This window comes from Eubalaena glacialis, chromosome 19 (assembly GCF_028564815.1).
Source record: "Eubalaena glacialis isolate mEubGla1 chromosome 19, mEubGla1.1.hap2.+ XY, whole genome shotgun sequence".
Classification (NCBI taxonomy): Eukaryota; Metazoa; Chordata; class Mammalia; order Artiodactyla; family Balaenidae; genus Eubalaena; species Eubalaena glacialis.
Window position 1 is genome coordinate 40,062,140 of NC_083734.1, and position 19,296 is coordinate 40,081,435.

General features: G+C 36.4%; 1 protein-coding gene across 4 annotated transcripts in view; it reads right to left on the reverse strand.

Moving 5' to 3' along the window:
• The window catches only part of SPAG9 (sperm associated antigen 9), a 155,891-nt gene that overhangs the window by 65,881 nt on the left and 70,714 nt on the right, over positions 1–19,296 (reverse strand). For 3 of the 4 annotated variants that reach the window (XM_061176596.1, XM_061176595.1, XM_061176598.1), the window contains 2 exons: positions 11,681–11,751; positions 5,517–5,611 (listed from right to left, as the gene is read on the reverse strand). In XM_061176596.1, the coding sequence (XP_061032579.1) occupies positions 5,517–5,611; positions 11,681–11,751 (166 nt within the window). Of the gene's footprint in view, positions 1–4,634; positions 4,953–5,516; positions 5,612–11,680; positions 11,752–19,296 lie in introns of those variants that run through there. The other variant, XM_061176597.1, reaches the window with a different exon arrangement.

Genomic DNA, 19,296 nt, shown 5'->3' on the forward strand with positions numbered 1-19,296 from the left:
AAAGGTAGTAAAATATAGTTTAGGAAATCTTATTAAGTTACTGATGAGTCCCTTACCCCAACTCCTGCTTCTAGACTTCCCAATTCCTGGTCTTAATCCCTAGATATTTACCAAGCCTCTTCAGGGTATCTCTTTTCAGCCTAGAGGAAAATCAATATATGGTCTAAATCAGGGCTACTGATTAAATGGTAAAAAGAACATGTGGACCAAAAAAATGTTGCCTGCCATTTCAGTAAACAAACAACGTTGCCTGCCATTCAGCCATCAGCCACTGCAGCCAGCCCTGATGGAGGGCCCTGAAGGGAATTCAAGATGGAGAAATACAGTATACTGACCCTAGATAGTTAACACGCATATGAAAGGAATAATTTCAATGAGCCCAGACTCCTGCATACATAGAAAAGCATTAAAATCATCAACTTGAGATGTCTGTCTTTTGTGATTAGCAGAAATCTTTTGATGTTCCACTATGTGTTGTTTTTTATTTATGTATTTATTTTTCTCAGCAAAAACTATATATCCTGGTTCCTCCCTTTGCCGGTTTGGGACGGTTCCTCAGAGCTATCTGAGAGGCTGCCCTGCTGGGCTATAGCCCTTAGTAATGTCTCTGAATAAAACATAATTCTCAAGTGTGCGTGTGTGTGTGTGTGTGTGTGTGTGTTTTCAGAGTTTTATCCCTTAAAGTAGGAAAGCTGTATTGTTCTACAGAACCAATATATGAGACCCTTTCCACCACATTATGTATGAGAAAACAATTGTCGGTTTTTCCAAACAAGGAGGCCAAAAAATTCTATGAAAGACTGTAGCGTTTCCAATGCTTTGTGGGAAATTCCAGTGAACAAGAGTTTCAATTTTAATAATAGAATTTTAACAAGAAACACATCCTTTGTTAATGCAAAGGACTTTTAGAGGGTAAAAATAAGCCTGGGTCATCCTGGGTCATTAACTCAAATGGAAATTAGCAAGAAATGAGACACTAAAGGTTTGGAGCTTCTAGGAACCATAGTGCTGCTGGTAAAAAATGTAAGTTAGAACAGAAACACTGAGGTTATAAATAAATGTTGGAAAATATTCCGTTTTTCCAAATAAGTCTTTATTCTGTAAGCTTATTTTCATACCAAGAAACTTAAGCCACTTTTGAAATGTGCCCTCACTGAACACAAAGGGTACACTGCTTTCATTCCTAATGACAATCAGAAAGGATTAGTACCACTGTCAAACACCTTCTTAAAGATTAGGTGAAGCAAAAGGGTTGAGAGACTGCATTTTATTAAAGTTGTAGGCACAAGGAAATAGAACAGGACTCTTCTCTATCAGAGTTAATTATTTATCACTTCTTCACACTTGGGGTACTTTTCCTATTTGATTTGGCAGGACAATTCAAATGCATGTAGGCAGCATAACAAAAGGCTAGATTTTAAAACCAAATCTAAGTTTGTCTCCACGACCTGCCAGAACAACCAAATAACAAAGCAGTCAGCTATTCTTTATACCAGTTACTCCCAAATGCTGGTTCAGCAAAAAAGTTGTCATAAGTCCACAGCGAAGAGGCATTATTTATTATATCCTTACTGGATAATACAGAACACGTTATACACATACATGCTTCCACATATCATAGAATCTGTTCTTTCTTGAGAATGATTCACCCCTTTGCCACATATTTTCTGCTTGATTTTAAAATGCCCTTTATTTCACCAAATGATGGTGACAATGATTGGAAATTTTGGGTGGGGAACGTATTTTGGGAACTGAAAATCTAAGGGTCTAAGAGCTACTAGATTACTTTTTTTTTTTTAACATATCTTAATGACTTCAGCAAAAAGTGACCAGGAATTTAATCAGATGGAATTTAATGCAAGGCTCTCTAACCCCAAGTGCAAAGAAAGACAATACAAACTTCATTCGAATTCATCACACTGCCAACAGAAATCAAAATACAGGCCAGTCATGAGAATTATCTTCCTTTATGAATGACAACACAATCATTTTCAGACATGTCAAATACTGGAAAAGTTGGGGGAAGGAGTCGGCTGTGGGTCCAAGTTTTACTTTCCTACTCCTGTTAACTACTAAATCTACAATCCAAAATATAAGTAGAATTCAAACCTTTGTACTGCTTATATTTATCCTTCAGAAACTGCTTGACAGGGAGGGAATTTTTCTTCAGAGACTGATAGCTGTCAAGAAGGTCAATGATGCTCTAGGTTACACTGTTCCAACTCTGGAAAAATTGTATTACTACACACATCTTTTCCCTCCTTTTTTTACTGATAAATTATGTAAGACTTGGCGGGGAGGGAGAAGGACATGTAATTATGCACGTTAAGAAGAGTCCTATTTTCAAAAGGAAACCCTGAAAAGTGAACATTAGTCCTGTACTATATTGGTATGCATGGTTGATACTCTATATATTAAATGCTTCAGTAAAACTCACAAAAGAAACCAAAGAATGAAATACATGTGGGAAAATATCAAGTGGCAGATTTAAACCCCAGGTGTTTCAATAATGCATTACTATCTAGAAACAAAGCTATCATCAGCTATCAGAATCCTTGTTACATATTTTTAAAAACTGCCATATATCCAATTTTAAATTGGTTATTTAAATGTTACCTTATGTGCATAAATAACTTTGCAAATATGTTTTGAAACAGCTTTATTATTCACATTTAAAACAAATAATAATTAATAAAATCTACTATACATATTATAAAGAGCAGTAAAAAGATTACATTTGTTCAACACCCACCATGTGGCAAGCACTCAGATGGATGATTTATTTACATTATCTCATTTAATCCTCATAAGGAAATAGGAATTATTTTCCCTGTTTTCAGATTAGGAAAAGTGACACTCAGAGACTTTAGGCACTAGTAATCAGCAGAAATGGGATTCAAAGGCAGGCCTGTTTTGACTTCAAGACCCATGTACTTTCCTTGGAACTACCTATTTCTTGACAATTTAATCTTAATATTAAAGACTTTGAATATGGAAGACTTTCTTCATCAGATCAACAGCAACTTTTATGTCAAGGAACTTTTTGAATTTAATCATAAGTTATTTTATGAATAAAACAGCTAGAGCTAAAATAGTTTTGCTAAAAATGTAGTAGATATAAGTGACTATGAAAATTATTTACTTGTTTAATTTACAATATATCTTGCAACTGATTGAATACAAAATAATCATCTCACGTGTTTTTTAAAATGACCCAATGGGGTAAGAACCTCAGAGGAGGAAACTCTGGCACAGAGAGTAAGCACCTTGCCAAAGACCCCACAGCTCGCATGTGGCAGAGCATTTGTAGCCAGCCAGTCCAACTCCAAACCTCTTACCCACTGCACAGCACTGCATGGCACAGCACAGCACTGGCATCTTACATGGAACGGAAACCTAAGACAGCCCTTTGAGACTAATCTTATTTTAATAGTCTAGATATTCTTGAGTCAAGGTATTTTTCAATTTCCTAAAAGCCTATATATACATATATACAAATCCTTTATGTATTAAAATATACACAAGTAATAAGATTTGCTCCCGATTTTTATAAAATCAGGAAAAAAAAAAATGACCAAGTACCTAGTTTTAAGACCATAGATGAAATTTAATTTTTGGACCTTAAACTAATGTTGAACATGAATGGACCTATGAATAAAAAAAGAACACATTGAGGGAATTCACTACTTTAATTCACCTTACTTTAAATCCACAATTAGGAGTTGAGTTTTAAGTAAACACTTATAAAAAGCTATACACTACGAACCCTCATTTAAAACGATGCACAAAGCAAAAATCTCAACAAATCAGATAATTTTAGTTTGATGAGTTAGAAAACAAAAGAAACCAAAACATTAAATCTCTAAAACATAGAAGATGGTTCTTAGAGCGTGCAAGTAGAGTGAAGAGCAGAAAAGCTACAGAGATTAATGACTACCCCCACAACCGGGCATGGATATTTGTCACCCAAGTCTACAAAGAAAAGGCAACATCTGACAAAACAATAGTGAATAGCCTCTGTAAAGCTTTCATAACTTTGATGTGTAAATAATTGGGGGAAAAAAATGAATTCCTTGCCCTAAAAGGTTTAAATCCTTTCGCTTTAAAATATATTTTGTTTTAGGAAGAAAATATTTAAGTTGTCAGTACCCATGAGCTGCTATCAAAAATTGCAAAAACTACAAAAAGGATGCCTGAACCTCCATCAGTCAAAGGATAGTTGGAACAAAATAAACACCTATGGCCTGTGTCTAATCAACTACAAGTCCCACCATAAAAGATTATTTGCTCCTAAATACTCAGATACTAAACGAAGAGACTGTGTAAATTTAGACCCAATGCTCGACTCCTGCTCTCCCTTTACTCTTTGAACACTGCTTAAAACAAGACCACACTGATCTTGTACTTGTGTATAAGTACAATCTGAAAATCTTTTTAAGTCGGTGCTTTCCAAACACCAAGCCGTATCCCTAAGTGATAGCCCATAAATTACTATAAATAAGAAATGAAATCTCAGCTTCAGTCCATTTTCCATTGTTTCAATCTGCAACAGAAATGGTTACAAAGAAGACCCGTGAAGCTAAAAATTCAAGAAAAACCAACTAAACAGGGACTTCTAAGAGAGACTAAAGTACCTGAGTATCCTTGGTAGGTTCTGCGTCAGAGCTGGCACTCCGGTAGAAATAGAAAAGTGCACAAGCAGCAAAACAGAGAGAGACACTAAGATAGCAGAATTAATGACCACCGCCCCGCCAACAAAGCCAAACACAAACAGCAGCATGCATCCAGGACTCATGGCGCTGTGCTGGCATGGTGAAACACCGGAACCAGGAGGCCTACACGGGGGCCAAAGGGGTATCTTTGTAGTGAGGATCTGTCATTCAGCTGCTGCCACAAAAACAATGCCATCAGCAGCAGCTTTCCACTCCATCCTGCAGCAGCTCCGAAGCGATGACGTCATCCCGCTCTCCCCACATCATAACCATAGAGCTGCTGCTCCTAGCATTTATGCAGCAATCCAGAGCGACGGCAAGCCTATTAACTGTTTTCCTCTCCACTAAGAGTCCTGGCTTAGCTCATTGGCTACAATGCTTGGAGATCTACATAATTTATTCACACTCCTACATCAAACAGAAGTCTTAGCTAGCTAACCCTTTCAAGCATGCCTCTCTGTAGCAAAAAGGACTTTTAAACCAATTATACAGGAGAAATGAAAATTTTTCAGCATTCTCACAAATCAGACAATTTTAATCCTAGTGTAATCTTCATTAAATATCAGAAATCAATCAAAATACCTCGATATGTTGCCATATAGCATGGCTCACAATTTACCTCTTCATTAGTGAAAGCTGTTCTGTTTTTCCATGCTACTCTCTCCTGTAGCATTCCAACTACAGTAGAGAACTTTTTGAATCAGCTTAACTATTGTTCCAGGATTAAAGAACAGAGAGAAACAGAAACAAATAGATTATTTTATTTCGCTTTTTCCCAAGGCAAAAATGTATTAAAAAGCTTACCTAATTCTGCTATGAGCTGTGGACTCTAGTTGATCACCCCCTGAGAGCTGATGAAGTTTTGTTCTTTCTAAGTGTTCCATATAATTATGGATCATCTATTTTGAAGAAAGAAAAGAGTACACAAAATTTTAAGACTAATACCTGGAATAAAAACATACTGTTATAGCAAGGGAAACCTTTTAATATAAATTTCTTATTTATCAGACTACAGTTCCATGTAAAAGAATATTAAGGATGAAATTTTCTTTTAACGGCAAAGGAATATGCAAATGCTTACATTTAAGGATGCTAGTGTCCGCAAAAGTAGCCAACATCTTGCTTAGCATAGCAAAAACAATTTTTTACCATGTAAATGGTAATGCTATTAAATAATTTTGACATAAATAACACAAATTAGGATATAGACATTGAAGGAATTGACAAGAGATTACTGGTTAAAGGTGATATAGAGGGCATTTGAGAAATCCATTACTAAAATGGGAAACAACAAAGAAATTAACATGAAACTTGAGAAGAAATCATACACTTATTTTTTCCATTTTACAAAGGATTCACAGAGTAAAGATCATTTTCAATTTAATACCAAGATATTTCTTTTGTCTACAGAATAAGTTCAAAGAATGCTAAAATATTCTCTCCTTCGCTTGACTGCTAATTTACTGGAAGCATTACTTAATATAATTATATAATAATAGCAGCAAACTAAAACAAATGAAATATCAGAGCACTTTGACTGAGTCTTAGATAAGGAACTATATAAGACAGACAAGCTGAATATGGAAGTGAAAACTTCAAGAATATCAAGTATATAACCCATCAAGAAATTCTACAGTCTGATTTGATTCTTGATAACCTACAGTTCCACTTTTAAGAAACCCAAATCTGTCATTAAAACATGTAAAATGCAACAAATTTCAATGATAAAGCCTTTGCTAGATACTGATGCGATACGAATAAGAAAAAAATGAGTAAGAAAAGTTATGTTAGCAGTTTAAAGAAATGTAAATATTAAGAGTAGGCAAGAAAAGGTGAATATTCCTAGAATTCTTAAAACTACAGCATGGAATAGCTTTGAAAGTTGCTAACCTTTAGCTGTATGAAGATGGGTTTCAATCTCAATATAACGTAAAATATGCATTGTAGCATATTAAAAGGATAACTACTGAAAGAAACAAAATTTAAAACAATTTTTTAAAATTTATTTTTAAAAAGCATGCTTTTGTTGGGAGTTCCCTGGTGGTCTAGTGGTTAGTATTTGGCGCTTTCACTGCTGTGGCCAGGGTTCGATCCCTGGTCGGCGAACTGGGATCCCGCAGTGGCCCAGTGTGGCCAGATAAATAAATAAATAAATAAATAAATAAATAAATAAATAAATAAATAAATAAATAAATAAATAAATAAATAAATAAATAAATAAATAAATAAATAAATAAATAAATAAATAAATAAATAAATAAATAAATAAATAAATATACATACATTTTTTTTTTAAGAAATCCAGATTTTTTTTTTTTAAACTTTAATTTTATTTATTTATTTATTTATGGCTGCGTTGGGTCTTCGTTTCTGTGCGAGGGCTTTCTCTAGTTGCGGCAAGTGGGGGCCACTCTTCATCGCGGTGCGCGGGCCTCTCACTATCGCGGCCTCTCTTGTTGTGGAGCACAGGCTCCAGACACGCAGGCTCAGCAATTGTGGCTCACGGGCCTAGTTGCTCCGCGGCATGTGGGATCTTCCCAGACCAGGGCTCGAACCCATGTCCCCTGCATTGGCAGGCAGATTCTCAACCACTGCGCCACCAGGGAAGCCCAATAAATATATTTTTTTTAAGTATGCTTTTGTTGTGAAAATTTTACTTGGCATGCATATACAAAAATTAAGAAGTATGTAAATCAATTTGAAACTGTTATTTACTTCAAATAAACAAAAAGATGAACTCTGATGCATGGATTAAGATGGGTAATTCTATCAAATCAAATATAAAAGAATCAATCAGACTGTTCCCCAATTAAAACTAGCCGAAATAAGAAATGTATCAGACAAGGAAAAATGAATACAGAATCACATGGATATGGTATATGAAAGCATTTTTAAAACTTTTAAATTTAAAGATTTTCTCTTTACCACCATTTAAAGAACAGTTTTGCAGAAATACAGTTTTTGTCTTTGTGTCAGTGAGTCAGAAATAATGAGCTGTTTCCTTCTTGTATCAGGGAAAACTTTAAGGGAAAAAATTTAAATGAGACTAGTATAACAAAGTGATGGTTGGGCCAAATAGATATCAATTTAAATTTTCAAAAGATTTTAGAAAATCTAAGTCAAATTCTTTTATAATGGACAGTGATTATATGAATTTGATTCGTTCAAATGGAAGAATCTAAGTTTCTTTAAGCATTCAAATGAATAGAAATCTCCCCTAGACTGCTTTTATAATAATCTATTGATATTTATTCAATATAGACAAATAAAAAGATTAAATAAAATGCAAAGATATAGTTCTACCCAAATAGAATCTACTGAATCAGGTAGAATCAGTTCTACCCCAAATAGTGCATTCTATAGATTGATTCTTGTCTTAAATGAATACGTTAAAAAATTTTTAATTTAGAAGATGTTGAATTCCAAACCTTCTTCAAATGACTGACCCAAGTAACTATATCTGACATTCCAAAATGGTCTACATAATGAAATTGGTTTTAACCCAATTAAACTAACACTTAATAGGACAGAACAACAACAACAAAATGGCAGCTAATATTTATTGAGCACCAACTACAAATCAGCCAGTGCATGTACACTGTTTCAATTAATCCTCACAACAACAATATGATTTTCTAGATAAACTCCAGTTTAAGGAGGTTAAAATAACTTGCCCAACTTGACCAGCTAGTTAATGATTAACTGTGCTCTAACTGTCAGCTAGTTGGCTTTGTGGCCAGAACTCAGGTCTATCTGACTCAGTCATCAGAGTAGTTAAGCATTATAGGACTCATGGTGTATCTGCCCTTTCAGTCAATTCTGGAGGCAGGCAATAAGCTCATTGTCCTTTCTTCCTCACACCCACAAGAAAACCCCACATCCTAAAGCATTTCCTGATGTCTGAAATAAAATATGCACTATATTCTATATATGCACAAAAAAATAGAAATAATAAATTGTACATAAAAATTTAAGTTTTAATTACAGGGTTTCACAGAGTAGCTCTGGTTTTTTTAATAAAAAACTGAGTAGGGGGCAATGCTGCCAGGTAGAAAAGAGAGGTAGAGTAAAATAGGATATGCTTTATATAACCTACTATTGGGTCCACCAGCCCCATCCCTCCTTATCTCAGAATGGCAACTCTCAATTTTCTCTGGTATGCACATTAATTCACACATATCCAGGAGTCAATTCAGCAACAAGCAGCTGGAGTCATGAAGAAGGGTCCCAAGCACACTGTTTAGAACATCCCAACTCCCCTCCCACTTAGAGAAATCTTCACAGCAGAGGTTGACTGTCAACTTTGGCTAAAACTGAAATGCAAGGCAATAGTTATTAGAAAAGCAAGGCAAAAATAGAGGTTTTGAAGACAAGTGGCATGAATCCTTTTAATTCTGTTGGCCCTGAATCCTTCCATATGCAGCTCAAAATCCTATAAGTACATCCACAAAGCCACTATTCTTAAAGTGGTTGAGATGGCATAAAGCAAAGAGGCAAAGAAAATTTTCTAGTGCATTTAACGTCCATGTGTTTCATAACCTAAAAGCATTATTGAAAATTCAGGCAAGGGAATCAGACAGACCCAGGTTCAAATCCAGTCACATACTAGCATGGCATTTGGGACAAATCACTCCATCTTCTCTTTCTAAGCTTCACTCTGTAAAATGGGGGTGGATGATAAGAATTTACTCAGAGGATGAGATGAAAATGCATTTAAACAGTCCCTGATGTAAGACCGGGGTTCAAGTTTTTAGTGATTAATATAAGAGTATGTATATTTCCTCCAATGCCCTCTTCAAGGTATGTCTTCTTTCAAGCAAATTCAGTAATGTGTATAAAATTTTGAAGTTAATTAGAGAACAGTTATTCACATTACAAAAAGAGCCAGAGATTTCCCTTAAGCAGCAAACAATGCTTTTGATAAAAGTGCTTTTAAACAACTTTTTTGTAGCCTATAACAAAGGTTACCTTAGTTAGACGTAACAGTGGAAAGATTAAGGTTAAATCCTTCAGACTTCCTTTCCCTGAAGGTTTTCAGAATTTACCTTTAAAGGACACCTAGTTCTTTAGCATTGGATAGCTATTTATAATTGCTAATTGAATTGTATTTCTAGTACAGCTGTATAAACACAGAAAAATGTGGGCTAGAATAGAAAAGACCCACATTTTAAAGCAGCCATATCTGTGTTATATAAACCTTCCTTGAGGCAGAACGAAATACAGAGAGCCTATCAGGGCAGAGGATAGAAGCTGCTTATGACTAAGGGTGGGGACCCTATGAAAATGCTACATGTGAGATCTGCCTTGGTTACTAGAGAGACCCAAATCTCTGCCTTGGTATTTAGGATTTTCCTGAGATCTTTTCTTCTTCCTGGGCTGTCCTTCTCTGAAGGAACAGAAATAGAAAAATTATTATATCTTTTCATTTGAAATTAAGATGTCAGATTGCTTTTTCTGCTAGAACACATCTTCACTTTTGCTAAATACGTATATGAGAGAAAATATGAAATTTCACTTTACAATGATTTTTTTTCTAGACCGCATATTTTATACATATTTCAATTTAACAATCTTCAACTATTACAAAGGTTAAAACATCAATGAAAAAACAAAATGACTATTATTCATCACTATCAACTACTTATGGCACATAAACCTATTCCCCCAAACATGCTTATAATTATCAGCATTGATAAGCACTACCAGTACAGGGCATTGTTCAGGCACTGAATTGAATGGTGTGAAAAGAACCAACAATAGACCTTTAACAATCGATTGTTCTTTAACAGTCTTAATATCTACCAAATACCGTCTTATTAAAATGTGGTTATTTTTTACATACTGAAAAGGCTGCTGTGTAAGCTGTTCCTGTTTTCCAAGAGCTCTGTGGTTCCAGCCCTCTGTGGCCAATCTTTTTCCTCCACCACTAAATATCAATTCTGTGACACTTCATGCTTAGTGTGTGGTTATGTAAGTTAAAACAGTAATAATCAAACCTCACGTCGGGAAGAAATTCCAACACCTCCCCAAGAAAGTGTTAAGCGCACTACTATCCAAAGCAAATGAAACTGAGTGCAGTGGGGTTTTACATTCCTTAAAAGCAACAATATAGGTCCCTACCAGAGGCAGGATAAGAGATCGCCCAAACTAGTGAAAGGAAAATGGAAGCTGAAGACTGGAACCATCTGTATCATGGGAAAGACTGGACTAGAAAGGGAAAGAGAGCAATTATTTTTTTCAGGTAACAGTGCATGCATCTATGAAAATTCTATTTATTTAGGTATGTGAACCCCAGAATGACCATGATACACAGAAACAATTTTCACATTAAGGAGATAGAAAAAAACAAAGGAAACATATAAAAGGCTGACAGAGAATCATAAAAAGAAGGTTAAAAAACCCTCAAGTACATTTTCTAAATTGCTTTGAAGAGATTATGTGCTAGAGTTGTTCATCTAAAATACTGAAATTTCATGCAGAAAACCTGTTTTAGAGTCATTTTAAGACATCATAATTTGTTTGTTATTTGTTATGAGCTTGATGCAAATAAGTCCTTTATACTGTATTATAAATGTAGAGACTCTGACCAACAATTTACCAATCCATCATTTCCCAACAGGTAACAAAACAAATTATATCAATTCTCTCATATTAGTATCACGTATACTTTTTATTATGCACACATTAAGTTTTTACTTAACCAGCCAAAGACACAAGTATTGGAACTGCCTTAATAATTACATTATTCTGTGGCACACCAATTCACCACATGAAAAGTTAATGCCAGATAAAGGACATTAAAAGTCAACATTTGGTAACTAAGTACATGCTACATGAAATTTAAAGTCTTCTCAAAATAATCCCCAAGGATTATACTAGCTGATTTTCAAAGAGAAATTAAGACACATTTTCTAAGGTTAATTTCTTTATCTCAATATTAGCATGGTAAGAACAACCTAGAAACCCACCTCTGTGTGTCTTTGATGTAATGCATTATATTCCTTCTTCAGTTCTGCTTCTCTTTCTTCAAGTCTGCTAACTGAAATTAAGATACATACACTTAATCAAAACAAAATATAAGAAATTTACTTGAAAATTCTATCTTTAAAACTTGGAATGGGTTATCCATAATCCTTGATAACTTCAGGACTCATCGCTCCATATGAAATTCTTCACAAAGCTAGTGATCTCATTTCATCATCCTTAATAAAACTTTTGGAGAGGGAATAAACAGAATTTTTTTAAAAACTAAACATCCGATTGCTTCTCCTAATATGTATATGTTTATCAGGTCATCCCCATCTAAGTAGGTTTTTAACATGATACAGAATTACCTCTTGGAAAAACACTTTACAAATCTCCTCATAGAAGTTTTAACCTGGGACTAAGGTCCAAATCATTGATTTCTGATATTATTCCGGCTCTTTTTCACTACTGAGCAGTATGTGAACATGTCACTATTTATAAGTACTTTCTCTACTTCAGGTCTTAATTTAAGGGACTCATCTTCTTTTATTTAGCTCCCTCTGCTGATGGAGTTTGTGTGAGCCACTATGTGGCTCATGGAGCACAACTTTGATACTTTAAAAAAAAGTTTTAAGATCCTGAGATATAGAATGTCAGAACAGGATTTCACAGGAAAGAATGGTATCAGAGAGGAATGATTTTGAGAGAAGATGGAATCCAAGCAGGACCACGAAGAAATTACAGTACCCAAGATAGATAGTGATGACAGTAGAGCAGGCAGGCACTGTTATCACAGAGAAAGGAACACAAAACCGTGGAGGTGGCAAGGAAGAGGGGAGACCAGCCAGCCTGGAGGAGCCCATACTGGCTAAGGAGCAGTGGGAGACAGTCTGCTGGGGAGAAGTAAAGCTGGTGCTAAAGGAGCTTGTCAAGATACTCATGTAAGTCTGTCTGAAAGCATGAGAGCAGTTGGAAATGGTCTCTTGGTATAAGGGTCAGCTAGCTACAAACATGCAAGGCTGTTTGTAAGTGACAGCCAGTGACTGTGTCAGCTGGCTGTAGAAGTAACTACTATGAACTATAACAGCACACGCATGAATGTTTTCATATGCCTAATATTAACACACCAGACACCATATATCACATAACTTGTGCTGCCTGGTAAACTCATTTTTGGTTTGTGTAGCTTTGTTTGAATATATTGAAAATATGCCATTAATTAGGAAATCTGTAGCTCTGACTTTTGATTTGTTTCTAATCAAGCCTATGTGTTGGCTCATTAAATTTGCAACAGTGAGTAAACACACTACAGTATCCATAGAGTCACACTTTATCGTGCCAGGCAAGGCTTGAGGACATGTGCTGCTCATCTTATCTTGTGGCTGAAAGCAATAAAAAGCAAACCTATAAGGCAGCTGTTTTGTGATAACACAACAGATACTGAAACCATAATAAATTTTAGTGCAGCTTCTGTGATTTTTATTTAAAGATAGGAAATCCAAGCAACTTACCAATTATATTAATCTAAAAGCATAATCCTAAAACTACTGGGTGAACCATAAGTATTTTTAATTGCTCATCTGTGTGAATCAAAATTTTCCTGGTATTGTGCAACCAAAACAAAAAATTAGAGGCTGAGACTAAAATAAAATTGCAACTATCATCCATAACCCTCAATTTCAAATTTGTGCTCAACAGTAGAGCCCCATTACTCTTGTCAACTAACTTGGTATAAATTCATAAGATAAATTTATATCACCATCACCACCACTACTACTAACAGCTAACATTATATAGTACTTGTTATGTAACATGCACTGTCCTACGTACTTTATATTAACTAACTTGAGCCTGACATTAACCTTATGATGAAAGTTTAATACATTTCATTTTAGAGATAAGGAAACTGAAGTAAATAGGGGTTAAGTAACTTGCCCAAATTCACAAAGTTAGTAAATGGCAAAACTACAGTTCCTAATGGAAGAGACTAGATCCAGAATCAGCTTTTAATTACCATGGTATTCTGCCTCTCAAGAAATACTCCTTTTAATTTGTTTTATATATTGGAGTCTACTTTAAAATTTCACTTCAGGGAAAAAAAGTATAGAGGGTACTCCTTTATTACTTGAAATAAAACCCCCTCTGTCTGGAAAGAACCTAATCACAGATACTACAACTCAAAGGTATCAAACTGCCAAGTAAAATATGTACCCAACTTTATTAATCATGATGAAATGCATATTAAAACCAAAATGTGGGAATTCCCAGGTGGTCCAATGGTTAGAACTCTGCGCTCTCACTGCCGAGGGCCCAGGTTTGATCCCTGGTCGGGGAACTAAGATCCCATAAGCCAGGTGGTGTGGCAAAAAAACAAACAAACAAACAAAAAAGTAAAAAAACAAAATGCAACACCACTACATACCTGTCAGAATAGCTAAAATGAAAAACAGTGTTGGTAAGGAACAAGTTCTGGTAAGGAACTTTTATACACTGCTGGTGGGAGTATAAATTGGTACACCCAATTTGAAAACTGGTAAGATTTAATAAAGTTAATATTTGTCAACCTTATGACAAAACAAGTTCATTACTATGAAATATGTCTATGTGTCCACCAAAAGGCATTTAAGACAATGCTCAAAGCAGCACTATTTGTGCCCCAACCTGGAATCAACCCAAATATCCACCAACAGCAAAATGGATAAATATTCACGTACTGGAATACTATACAATAATGAGAATGAGGAAATTATTGCTGTACACAACATCATGGACAAATCTCACAAACAGGATATTAAGGAAAAGAAGCAGATGCAAAAGAATACAAAGTTCAAATACATACATAACTAATCTAAAACTAATCTAACGTGTTAGAAGTCAGGATAGTGGTTACCTTTGGGGAGGAGTTATGACCTGATGAATTTACTGTGTATACAGCCCAACCCCACCCCAGTCCAAACATAATGTGTACCCATTCACACAAGCACTTTCCTTGGCTTGAATACTCATCATTCTTTATGTTCTCCAACAACGCCTATAAATTCAACATATAGCGCAGGATTTAAACAGACTATTCAGAACCATAACAAATAAGCTGTATTGATTCATCATTAAAATGTATGGGGAGATGAGCAAAAAATGTTACCAGATTGGAGAATTATAAAAAGAAATAGGGCTTCCCTGGTGGCACAGTGGTTAAGAATCCACCTGCCAATGCAGGGGACACGGGTTCAAGCCCTGGTCCGGGAAGATCCCACATGCCGCGGAGCAACTAAGCCCATGTGCCACAACTACTGAGCCTGCACTCTAGAGCCCGCGAGCCACAAGTGCTAAGCCCGCGTGCTACAACTACTGAAGCCTGTGCACCTAGAGCCCGTGCTCCACAACAAGAGAAGCCACCGCAACGAGAAGCCTGCGCACTGCAACAAAGAGTAGCTCCCGTTCGCCGCAACTAGAGAAAGCCTGCGTGCAGCAACAAAGACCCAAAGCAGCCAAAAAATAAACAAATAATTTTTAAAAAAAAGAAAGAAAGAAAAAATGATTGCCATCATTGGAGGATAAATTGGAATTACTCTTTTGAAGGTCACATTGGTGATATGTATTAAAATAAGCATGTGTATATCCTTTGACCCATTGTTACTATTCATTTGAAAAGGGCGTAGAACAGGACCTCACACACCTGTCTTTCAAATACAACAATTAAAGGTACTGTTAAAATGAATGCAGTATTATCATAAATGCTGACATGAGATGGTGCCTAGAACTTAATGGAAGAATGTTGAATATTACTGCTATATCTGAAATTTAAAAATATACAACAATGCATAGTATGATGTCACTAAGATGTCTACAAAGTCAAAACGAACTGATTTTCTCTCCCAAACCTGCTCTTTTCCCGTAATCTTCTTACTCAGGCAAAAATCTTGCAACTATCCTTTTGCTCTTCTCTTTTCCCACACTGCAATCCATCAGCAAATTCTGTCCAGTTTACCTTCAAAATAAATCTAGAATCTGACAACTTTTTACCACTTCTATCACTTCCACCTTGATATAAGACATCCTCTCTTGCCTGGATTATTACAATTATCTCCTGACTAGTGTTTCTGCTCTAGTCTCTGCTCCCCTGTGTTTAAATGGTAACCTGGCTGGCGTCAGATAGTGACTGACTGCTCAAAATCCTTCAACAGCTTCCCGTGACAGAAAGAAAGAAAGGAAGGAGTGAGGGAGAGAGTCCTTACTCTGGCCTACAAGACCCTTCAGGATCGGATGTGTCAAGCCACACGGCTTTTGTTCCCATGGAGAATTCTTGTCTCCCCACCCAACTGTTACAGACTGAATTGTGTCCAACCCAAATTCATATGTTGAACCCCTAACCAATGTAACTATGTTTGTAAACAGGGCTTTCAAAAGGTAATTAAGGGGAATTCCCTGGTGGTCCAGGGTTAGGACTCGGAGCTTTCACTGCTGGAGCCTGGGTGCAATTCCTGGTCGGGGAACTAAGATCCCTCAAGCTGCGTGGCACAGCCAAAAAAATAAATAAATAAAAATAAAATAAAAAGGTAATTAAGGTTAGATGAGATCATAAAGATGGGGTCCTAACTCAATAGGACTGGTATCTTTTTTTAAGAAAAGGAAATGATAACAAAGCTCTTTCTCCCCACACATGCACAGAGAAAAGGTCCTGTGAGAACACAGAAAGAAGGCAAGCCAGGGAGAGCGGTCTCAGAAGAAACCAAACCTGCTAGCACTTTCCAGCCTTTAGAACTGTGAGAAAATTAATTTCTGTAATTTAAGCCACCCAGTCTGTGGTCTTTTGTTATGGCAGCCCTACAAGAACTATTGACAAATATCATTAAGTTAACCTTTGAGAGAAGCTTTTATACATAATGTTTATCAATTGACTTGGGACAGACAGCTGAGCTTGTAGCTCATAGAAACAGGGCCTGACTGACTTTATGGCAGCTTGCTAACCGACGTTGGTTTGTGTAGCTTTGTTGTAATGTACTACTTAATCGTAAGAATGTGGGAAAGGAGACATAAAGCCCCAAAATACCACTAATTGCCAGAAATCTCCTACCATTTACCTAAATGAACATGATCATTGTTCAAACTGGCTTATGTTTATCTAAAAAATTTCTTAAATTTCTATTCATCACTCTGTCCCCTTAAGCATTTTGTATTATTTCTATCGATAATTCCTTAACCCTCCATTCACAGCTTTTTAACCCATTAGACTTAACGTTCTACTTATTTCCATTTGGCATCATAGTCTTACTTTCACCTCAAAAATAAATTTGATAAACTATCAACCCATTCTCTAATCAACCATTTCACATTGTATTTACTAATCTCATATAAATTATCTGTATCTGTATTATTTCTTAGCAAGCCTGTATCATACAAGAAAGCGCATTTAACACATGCAAACCACATATGGTTACATGTGACTTGCCCCTGACTCTGTTATTTTTTTCAATAGATTTTATTTTTTAGAGCAGTTTAAGGTTCACAGAAAAACTGAAAGTACAGTTTCCATACACCCCTGCCACCACACACCCACATCTTCCCCCACTATCTACATCCCACACCAGTGTGGTACATATATTACAGTCAATAAACCTACACTGACACATCATAATCACCCAAACAATAAAGTTTACATCAGGATTAATTCTTTGTGTTGAATATTCTATAGATTTGGACACATACATAATGACATGTATCCACAATTACAGTTTCATACAGAGTAGTTTCATTGCCTTAAAAATCCTCTGTTCGCCACCTATTCATCCCTCCCTCCCTCCCTCGCCCCCTCCCACTGTCCATTTTAACCATGGCAACACTTATCTTTTTACTGTCTCTATAGTTTTGCCTTTTTCAGATTGGCTTCTTTTACTCTGTAATACCTTTTTGAGGTTTTTCCATGTGTTTTCATCGCTTGATACATCACTGCTTTTTAGCACTGAAAAATATTCCATTGTATGGATGCACCACAGTTTATTCCTGTTATTTTCATAAGTGCTACAGTCTTAAAACTATAAGCCTTAAATGCTCATCATCTCATCTAAGCACTAAAGTTAATTTTCTTAATCTACAAATATTTTCAGTTAGTACTGCTGCATATTACACACTTCTACGCTGACAGATGATTTCCATATTTTCACTGTTCTTAATACAAAATACATCACAAGTACACTTAAATCAAGCTCTCTCTCAGCTTTCTGTATGAATACATGTTACCTATTACAGTATTTAACACAACTAGTTTTATTTTTTAAGGCAGCAAAAGATCCAGGCTAAAAGTAGAACATATTCACCTCAAAATGTAAACTGACAACACTGTACTTTACATCAGCCTATTAGTCTGATGCATCACTGTTGTATTCTGATTTTCTCTCACCTGTAACTATGTTTTTAAGAACGTTCCATCCAAAAGCTGCAGAAACTGCACTCTCTTCAACTGCACATGAAACATTCTCCAGGATAGATCACGTGCTATGCCACAAAACAAGTCTCAGTAAACTTAAAAACACTGAAGTCATATCAAGCCTCTTTTCCAACCACAGTGCTATGAGACTTGAAATCAACTACAAGAAAAAACCACAAAAAATACTAAACATGTGGAAGCTAAACAAATGCTACTAAGCAACTAATGGGTCAATGAAGAAATCAAAGAGGAAGTCAAAAAATACCTTAAGGGGACTTCCCTCGTGGTGCAGTGGTTAAGAATCTGCCTGCCAATGTGGGGGACACGGGTTCGAGCCCTGGCCCGGGAAGATCCCACATGCTGCAGAGCAGCTAAGCCCCTGCGCTACAACTGCTGAGCAACCCCTGCTCGCCACAACTAGAGAAAGCCTGCACACAGCAACGAAGACCCAATGCAGCCAAAAATAAATAAATAAAAATAAATTTATAAAAAAAAAAAAATACCTTAAGATCCTGAAAATGGAAACATAACATTCCAAAATCTATGGGAGACAGCAAAAATAGTTCTAAGAGGGAAATTCAAGAAACAAGAAAAATCTCAAATAAACAATCTAACCTTACACCTAAAGGAACTGGAAAAAGAAAAACAAAACCCAATGTTAAGAGAAAGAAGGAAATAATAAAGATTAGAGTGGAAATAGAGACCTTCAAGATGGCAGAGGAGTAAGACGTGGTGATCACCTTCCCCCCCACAAATACATCAAAAATACATCTACATGTGGAACAACTCCTACAGAACACCTACTGAACGCTGGCAGAAGACCTCAGACGTCCCCACGTACCTGGGTAGGGCAAAAGAAAAAAGGAAAAACAGAGACAAAAGAATAGGGACAAGACCTGCACCTCTGGGAGGGAGCTGTGAAGGAGGAAACGTTTCCACACACTAGGAAGCCCCTTCACTGGCAGAGATGGGGGGTGGGCGGGGGGGAAGCTATGGAGCCACGGAGGAGAGCGCAGCAACAGGGGTGCAGAGGGCAAAGCGGAGAGATTCCCACAAAAAGGATCAGAGCTGACCAGCATTCACTAGCCTCAGAGGCTTGTTTGCTTACCCGCCAGGGCACCTGGGGGCTGGGAGCTGAGGCTCCGGCTTCGGAGGTCAGATCCCAGGGAGAGGACTGCGGTTGGCTACGTGAAC